The following is an 8,800-nucleotide window of genomic DNA, read 5'->3' on the forward strand; positions in this document are numbered from 1 at the left end:
AAATATTCAACAAATAAATGATTTTAACTATTAATTAAGCCAATTTTTTGTGGTAAAACAGGTGCGCATATTATTGGTATTTTGAATAGGTCATATGCATGTAATATAAAATAGCTCATTTTAATTTTTTTCTCAATCTATTTTGATACCAGATCAATGAAAATGGGTTCACATGACTATATACTTTATAAATTTTAAATAGTTCATGATTGAAAACGTAAAAATTACGAGACAGATTCAAATTAGGTAAAACGCAACGGGATAGGTAGGATCTCAGGATGACGTCAAAGTCCATGTCAACAACATTTATTGACAAGCTGTTCTGTATTATTCTATTATTGTTTGTCCGTCTAATTAGAGTTTTGCAAGCGGTTATTTGGCTATTATCATTTTATCATTACTGTGAACGTCCCAGAAAATAAATACAATGACTGAAGCCGGATTTATCATGGCACAATCTGACAATTTGCCGAGAATACATGTCTTCAAGATGACAAGTTTTTTCGCAAATCATCCCGATTTTACTTCAGCTGAGATAAGAGGCGTCAAAGCTGCAAGGTACTTGAATAATTATTGTGTATAAGTGTCTTTGATTTCAGCTTTTCGTTCAGTTTTCTAGTTATTTGCTTACTAACATTGAGAAAGTGTACATAACCTCAAATAATGTAGTGAAAAATTTGTTTGTAAAAATGTTTACAATCACTTCTTATTCTAACCTGATAATATTTGTTTTTTTAGGTCCGAAAGATATTCTTATGGCGATTCAGCTATTGGATATGTTCAAGTAAATAGGGAAGCAAACATATGTGTAGTGAAAGCTCGTATTACTCCCGAACATAATGTGAAACAGAAGTGTTACTCTGTAACAGCAGTGTGCGATGAAGCTGAACAGAGTGTCTCTGCAGAATGTGAAGATTGCGCAGTACATTTAGGTACATATAATTGATTGGTAAAGTATTATTTAGAGGGCACGAATGAGTGTTAACACAAGTTGCAACTTATACATTTTGTTTCATAAAAATAAGAGTCTGATTTCAAAATGTGATCATGTTTTATCCAGAAAATATAATTATTATATATATTTTTAATTTTCAGGTGGATGTAAGCATGCAATAGCTTTTATAGCTTGGTTGCACAGGCGTAGCGAAGACCCTGTTACTGGAAGAAGTCCAAATTATCCACGATAGGCACAACCCTAAAGTATATAAGAGTTACAGAGTTAGGTAGTAGTTCAAAAGCCAAACCTGCTCCATCTGCCAATACTCGAAGCCTTCTGCCAACTCTAATAAACCATAGCAAAAGCATCGGTCACATGGGAAGTCAACTCATGAAATACTACAAGGAAAGAAGTAGTAGAAAAATTATCCATTCATCATTTAGTAAATACACTACCAAATAAACCGGCTAACGCCAAAGAGTTCATCAACTATTGCAGGAGTATGATGGACACATCATCTTGCAATGAAGCTAATCTAGCTACAATTGATCAGAATAACTGTCCGATGTGGCATGAGCTACTGTATGCTAGGATTACTGCTTCGAAGATGCATGAAGCAGCACACTGCAAAGTTTTCGAAGGCACTTTATGTGAAAGTATAATGGGAGCAATTAAATTAAAGGACACAGAGGCGATGAAAAGAGGGCGTTTGCTAGAGAAAAAAGTATTGAAAGAAGTCGAAAAAAAAAGACCTTAAACCCTAATAATCCCGTATTTGGTGCATCTCCTGATGGTGAGAGTATTGATTACAGTATTGAAATCAAATGTCCATCATCTGAGAAAGCCATAAGTAGATATGTTTCAAAAGATGTTATATCCTCAAAATATATGGCTCGGGTCCAAATGCAGATGTATTTTTCAAATAAAAAAAAGGGCTTTTCTGTGTTGCACATCATGATTTTGAAATATCAAAGGAAGTAGACATTTATTTTGTAAATTATGATGAGAACTATTGTGCAAATATTTTGGAAAAAAGCATGCTCTTCTGGAGTAATGCTATTTTTCCTATTATATGTAAAAATATCAAATAAATCATAGTATGAGAAGCAAGTTGAAATTTTAATTGTCAGTTAGCTAAGTTACTTGTAACCTACATTCATTCTATTTGGAGTTTGTACATTGAAAATAAGGTACCTTCTGAGTGGCCACACCAATATGAACAAAAATAAAACACTTGAAAATTTCATTAATTTTTTTATTAAAACGTTTTTCATATTGATTATGCCACATGCTATTACTATTACATCATCTACTATCGGAACTAAGCTGTGATGTACACATGCATGAGGCAATAACATATGAAATTCTCTCAACCTGCTTATTACACGCTCTACATGAATTCTTAATGCTGCTATTCTTTTGCTTCTATTCTTTACAGATTATATATTTTGTTTATTTGTTTATCATTCAGTATATATTTTTTGTTCCATTTAGTTAGCTATGAATGAGATATGTTTATAAAAAAAGTTGTTGTTGTTGTTGATTGTCAAAAAAGGTCAATAGACGTCAAAAAGTATAATTTGGTATTTTCTTGAAAAATAAAGTTTCTAAGGAAATTACATGGTCCTTTAACCAGATTAGACATCAAAATATAGTATTTACAGTCCACAAATACGTACTGAAAAGGAAACATGTCTGAATATCGAAGAAGATCTCAGAGAAAAAATGCTGGCAAGACCAATAATTTTGATGATTATGTTCGATGGCCGCTGGCATTAGAGAGTAATATTCAAAGTATTCATGACACTGTTCAGTCAGAATCAAATATCTTCATGTCTTCGCATCAGCAAGGAGACGCAACTCAGGCGCTGAAAATTGTCCAAACAGCTCCCATAGAAGAGCCGAAAGGTTCCGGATTTCATGTACAATCTAATAGAACTGGCAGTAGGGATGGAACAGATCTAGGATCAATCAGGTATCCATCAAAAGTATCAGATTCTACTAGAAAATCGGCAAGGAAATCAAATGAATCCAAGGTATCTTCAAAGAGGGTAGAAATTGAAAAGAAGCGTTTGGCGTTGGAGACTGAGGTCGCGAGGACTGAGCTAATGAGGGAAATGAAAAAGCAGGAATTCGAAAATCAAATGAGGATTCTGGGTCTTCAGAAAAAGTTAGCTGAAACTAGAATTGAAGAGGAAGAGTTATGCTCTACAAGAGATATCGGTTCGAAAAAATCGCTTGCAGAGAGCACAGATAAAGAAAGCATGTTCAGAGGAGTACAAGAATGGGTTAATAAGTGTGAAGTGCATTCTGTTACTTTTTCACCAGAAAAAACGAAAATTCAAAATACAAATATGTCACAGGAAAATGACATTTCAAAATTATGTCATGTTGTCGCCGATGCCATTAGAAGTGTTTCGAGGGTAAATTGTTCGAATAATCAGGCAATTGCTAAGGAACTACCTTTTTTTGATGGCAAACCAGAAGACTGGCCGTTATTCATCAGTCAATTTAACAGGAAAACTAATATGTATCAATACTCAGAGGATGAAGTGATGCTAATGTTACCCAATAGTCTGAAATTACAATGGGGACAGAAGATGGTGCTGAAAGGAGGTAAGGTGAATTTGAAAGATTTTGGAATCTGGGCAAATGAATTATCTTCAGCTGCATGTTACGTAAGTCAAAAAACTTTCCCTACTACCAGTCACCATCAGAAAAAATGTAATAATTCAAGATCGGAAAATATCTTGGTTGCTACAAATCAAGCAAACGATGACCCTAAATGCCTTTACTGTAATAAAACTGGTCATGAAATTTACAATTGTTCCATATTGAAAAATGATAGCATAGATATTCGTTGGTCAAAATTATACAAAACCAAAATTTGCTTCTGTTGTTTGAAAACTGGTCATTCAAAGAGGTTTTGTAGATCAAAACAACGCTGCGGCTTTGAAGGATGCAAATTACGCCACCATACCCTTCTGCATAAAAGTAAAGTTTCTAATGAACTTTCTCATACTGAAAAAATTGATGAAAGTGTTCAAACAGTTTGTCTCACCAACAATAATTCTAAAGTTCTTCTCAGGATAGCTCCTATCAAAATTTATGGCCCAAAGGGGTATATAAATACTTATGCTCTGTTCGATGAGGGGTCAACCATATCTTTGATAGAAAGTCAGATCGCAGAACAACTAGGATTATCAGGGGAAACCAAACCTTTGTGCATGCAATGGGCTAAGAATATTGTTTCATATGATGAAGGTTCAAAATGTATCAATATGAAAATTTCTGGAGTTCATGAAGGGGCAAGAATCTTCCAAATGAGTGGTTTGAGAACAGTAACAAATTTGTCTTTACCTTCTCAAACCATCGTGATGGATAATTTCAAAGATTATGTACATCTTCAGGGACTACCTATTCAAGATATGGTAGATGCAAATCCTACTGTTCTCATAGGTCAAGACAATATCCATTTAACAGTAGCAAGAAAAGTTTATCAGGGTTCTGAACATAGTCCAATTGCTACTAAAACTAATTTAGGATGGGTTATCCATGGTAACACTTCAGAATCTGATCAAAATGTGTATAGCTTCCACATTTGTTCCTGCGATAACAGTGATGAACTGAATCGTCTAGTCAGGGAATCTTTTAGTACCGAAACATTTGGCGTTTCCGTTAATAATAGAATTATTGACATTGCTCATAGAAGAGCCCTTGATATTTTAAAAAAAACCACAGTTTATTTAGAAAATGAAAAACGATATGAGACAGGGTTGATTTGGAAAAATGACAATGTAAATTTACCTGAAAGTAAATCAAATGCTATGAGAAGGTTGATTTGTATTGAGAAAAAAATGTTGAGGAATAAATCATATTTTGATCAGTACTGCAACAAAATCAGTGACTACTTAAAAAAGGGTTACATTCGAAAATTAGAAACTTCCGAAGCGATTGAACAAAATTCTCGCACATGGTATCTTCCACATTTTGGTGTCGTAAATCCTAATAAGCCTAATAAGTTGAGACTTGTTTTTGACGCTGCCGCTAAGAGTAATGGTACCAGCTTAAATGAAAACCTTCTGCAAGGTCCGGATTATCTGACTTTATTACCAGGTGTTCTGATGCGCTTTCGTCGATCGAAATGGGGTTTCTGTGGGGATATAACCGAGATGTTCCATAGAGTAAAAATTCGCAAGGAGGATAGATGTGCACAGCGGTTTCTTTGGCGAAATGGCGAGCAACATAGGCAGGTGGATGAATACGAGTTACAGGTGATGATGTTCGGTGCTTCTTGTTCTCCATGTTCCGCACAATATGTTAAAAATTTAAATGCCAAGCAATCGAGATATCCTGAATTGATTAAAGATGTCGAGAGAAATTTCTATGTTGATGACTATCTGGATTGTTGTGATACAGAGCAAGAAGCACTCTCAAAAATCGAAAGAATCATTGACCTTCATAAAAATGGTGGTTTCGATATTGTTAATTGGTCTTCAAATTCACCTTTGGTTATCTCAAAATACGAAAATGAACATGTTGAAAAATATTTCAATAAGTCATCGTTGGACCGCATTTTAGGAGTATGGTGGGATGTGAAATCTGATTCGTTTACATTTAAAGTTGATTATCATAAGGTTCCCAAAGAAATAACTGACGGTACGGTGATTCCTACAAAACGCCAAGTTTTGCAGTTGGTTATGTCGATTTTTGATCCCTTAGGCTTTCTCACATTCTTGTCTATCAAGGGAAAAATCATTCTACAGGCAATTTGGCGAAGTGGCATCGGATGGGACGATAAGATTCCAACAACAATCTTCCATAGATGGTTAGAATGGTTGAAAAGTTTAGATTTAATCTCTTCACTCATGATTCCCCGATGCTACTCTCTCTCTCTTTCTACTGCTAATGCAACAGAAATCCACATATTCTGTGATTCGAGCGAGGAAGCATTTGCGGTGGTAGCCTACCTGAGAATAATTTTCGAAACGCACATTGAGATATCTTTCGTTTCAGCAAAGGCCAGAGTGAGTCCCCTGAAGCCTATTTCAATTCCAAGTCTAGAGTTACAAGCTGCAGTGATGGGTAGCCGATTGTTATGCACGATATTGAAAGAAATTGATTTTCCTGTCGATAGTTCTTTTTTGTGGACAGATTCCAAAACAGTTCTGTGTTGGATCAAAGGTGATGGACGGAATTATAAACAATTTGTCGCACATAGAATCGGTGAAATACAAGATTTAATAGTTGCAACTCAATGGAAATATGTCCCTGGCAAATTAAACGTTGCTGATGAAGCAACAAGAATAAATTCATCGAATATTGACGCAAATTATAATAATTGTTGGTTTCGAGGTCCTGATTTTCTGTGGAACTTGAATGATCCACCACCAGACTTCGATTTTTCAAATTATCATCTCGACGATGAAAATGAGAGAAAATCTGCCGAACATTTTGTTGGTTTCGTTGTTCCGTCTTTTGACTACCTGCCAGAAGTACACCGGTTTTCCAAATGGCGAAGACTTGTTAGAAGTGCAGCATGGGTGTTAAGGTTTTGCAGACTTCTTCTAGGAAAACATCGTGGGAAAACCGATATTCCTTCTGGAGAATTAACTATCCAGGAAATAGATGATGCAAAGAGATTGTGTCTCAAAAGAAGCCAAGAGGAGAGTTTTGGCAAGGAAATTGAATTACTTAAAGCAAAGGGTCAACTTGACAGAAAAAGCTCGCTTTTTAATCTTTCAGCGTTCATTGATGGTGACAAACTTCTTAAAATGCAAACTAGAATCAGCCAGGCTCTTTGTTTAGATGAACCCGTAAAGAAACCGGTGATTTTAGATCCCAAAAATGCTACTGTTGATCTAATATTACAGCATTTCCATGAAAAGAATCATCATCAGGGAAAGGAAATGGTTTTAAATAATATACGTCAGGAATATTGGCTAATTAAGGGAAGACAAGCTGTAAAAAATATTTTTTATAGGTGTCGTTACTGTAAATTGAAAAAATCGAAACCAAATACACCGAAGATGGGAGATTTGCCATTGATGCGCCTCACACCAGGCTTAAAACCATTTGCTTATACTGGTATTGATTATTTCGGGCCATTGTATGTCACAGTTGGAAGGCATAAAGAAAAACGTTGGGGAGTTCTTTTCACTTGTATGACAATTCGTGCAATTCATTTGGAAATCGCACACTCCCTCACTGCTGATGGTACAATAATGGCCATAAGGAGGATGATATCACGCCGGGGTCCCATCAGACGCCTTTATTCAGATAATGGCACAAATTTCAAGGGAGCAAACGAAGAACTTTTAAAATTGTACCGTGAACTTGATCACCAGGAGCTAACTCGAAGAATGACAGAGATGGAGATAGAATAGCACTTCATTCCACCTGGTAGTCCACATATGGGTGGATGCTGGGAAAGGTTAATAGGCTCGGTCAAGAAAATTTTGGGGATTACTTTAAAGGAAGAATCGCCTAAAGATGAAATTTTATTAACATTGTTCGCGGAAGCTGAGTATGCAGTTAATAGTAGACCATTAACTCATGTTTCAACCGATCCTTCCGATCCTCAGTGTTTAACGCCAAATCATCTTCTGATTGGTTCACCCTCAGAAAATCCATTTCCAACAAAATTCGAAGAACAAAACCTAAGAAAGCAGTGGAAGAAGTCTCAAAGGCTGGCAGAAATATTCTGGTCAAGATGGATCAAGGAATATTTACCGACTTTATCGAAGCGTGCAAAATGGATCAAGGATGATGAACCTGTTGCGGTTGGCGATGTAGTAGTTGTTGCAGATGGCCATCTTCCGAGAAATACTTGGCCACTGGGTAGAATCACGGCAGTATTTCCAGGAAAGGACAATATTACGAGAGTAGTCGAGGTGAAAACATCTACAGGGGTCTTCAAACGTCCTGTAACCAAAATCTGTAGGGTGGATGTTGAATTTGGTGAAAATTGTTAAGAACTTTCACGGTGGGGAGAATGTTACAGATTATATATTTTGTTTATTTGTTTATCATTCAGTATATATTTTTTGTTCCATTTAGTTAGCTATGAATGAGATATGTTTATAAAAAAAGTTGTTGTTGTTGTTGATTGTCAAAAAAGGTCAATAGACGTCAAAAAGTATAATTTGGTATTTTCTTGAAAAATAAAGTTTCTAAGGAAATTACAGACTGCTTCACCTCATGTTTTGTACTTGCTGTAGACTTGAACACTGAAGGAGGCCGAATGAGGATATATTTTTTATTTTCTATCAAATGAGACAAGTCTTTGAAGCCTCTGTCTGCCATAATATCTGTGTTTGGAGGTAAACATTCTAGTCACAATTTTCTACTATAATGATGTCAGAAGCCCTTCCACCATATCCTTCTGAAATAAAATTGACTAACCCATCTGAAGTACAAGAAATAAGGTATTTCAGAGTAGAGTATTACATTTCTTATATTGTGACCATGACAGAGACTGGTGGATTGCATTGGACGGTTTTTCAATTTCTATTTCTAAGCAATCTATAATTAGAAGAACTTTAGAATACCGTGCTTTAAAAGCGATAGGTAAATTTTTAAATATATCAGATGGTTTAGGCCACACAATCAACTCCCTCATTTTTTCTGCTAGAACAATTACTGTTTTCGAAAATGTCTATCTACTTATAGTGGTCTGTGTATAGCCAAATTGTAGGTTATTAAAATGTCAATAGTGGAAACTGGGATATTATCACTTAATAGTTTTATCAGATGGTAACTGTCTTTAGGCAGTCCTAACATCATTTTAGGCTCTTTTTCCACAGAGGTCAATGTTGCACTACGCATTACATTTTGAAATTGTCTGTCCTTGTTATCTTGAGA

General features: G+C 35.6%; 3 protein-coding genes across 4 annotated transcripts; all 3 read left to right on the forward strand.

Moving 5' to 3' along the window:
* The first annotated feature begins 303 nt into the window (after window positions 1-303).
* On the forward strand, window positions 304-2,102 carry LOC111507614 (uncharacterized). 2 transcript variants are annotated; one of them, XM_074175957.1, is made up of 3 exons: window positions 304-558; window positions 739-841; window positions 1,096-2,097. In XM_074175957.1, the coding sequence occupies exons 1-3, from the start codon at window positions 428-430 to the stop codon at window positions 1,114-1,116; spliced, it is 255 nt and encodes an 84-aa protein (XP_074032058.1). In that variant the 5' UTR covers window positions 304-427; the 3' UTR covers window positions 1,117-2,097. The 2 variants fall into 2 exon arrangements, with proteins under 2 accessions (XP_074032058.1, XP_074032057.1); XM_074175956.1 differs by having other exon boundaries at window positions 739-2,102.
* A 526-nt stretch (window positions 2,103-2,628) lies between these two features.
* On the forward strand, window positions 2,629-7,323 carry LOC141482559 (uncharacterized). The gene has a single exon (XM_074176050.1). It carries the CDS (start codon window positions 2,629-2,631, stop codon window positions 7,321-7,323), a length of 4,695 nt encoding a protein of 1,564 aa, XP_074032151.1.
* Window positions 7,324-7,350: 27 nt separating this feature from the next.
* On the forward strand, window positions 7,351-7,911 carry LOC141482560 (uncharacterized). Its single transcript, XM_074176051.1, has one exon. The coding sequence runs from the start codon at window positions 7,351-7,353 to the stop codon at window positions 7,909-7,911; it is 561 nt and encodes a 186-aa protein (XP_074032152.1).
* The last annotated feature ends 889 nt before the right edge of the window (window positions 7,912-8,800 follow it).

The sequence above is a fragment of the Leptinotarsa decemlineata genome, unplaced genomic scaffold, assembly GCF_025532065.1.
Source record: "Leptinotarsa decemlineata unplaced genomic scaffold, Ldec_3_MD MMD2_tig00001393_RagTag_RagTag, whole genome shotgun sequence".
NCBI classification, from domain to species: domain Eukaryota; kingdom Metazoa; phylum Arthropoda; class Insecta; order Coleoptera; family Chrysomelidae; genus Leptinotarsa; species Leptinotarsa decemlineata.

Bases quoted from the DNA above. Each gene is read 5' to 3' on its own strand.
- LOC141482559 (XM_074176050.1), top strand. From the start codon at position 2,629: ATGTCTGAATATCGAAGAAGATCTCAGAGAAAAAATGCTGGCAAGACC.
- LOC111507614 (XM_074175956.1), top strand. From the start codon at position 428: ATGACTGAAGCCGGATTTATCATGGCACAATCTGACAATTTGCCGAGA. The intron at 559-738 runs GTACTTGAATAA...TTGTTTTTTTAG, and splicing joins AGAGGCGTCAAAGCTGCAAG to GTCCGAAAGATATTCTTATG.
- LOC141482560 (XM_074176051.1), top strand. From the start codon at position 7,351: ATGGGTGGATGCTGGGAAAGGTTAATAGGCTCGGTCAAGAAAATTTTG.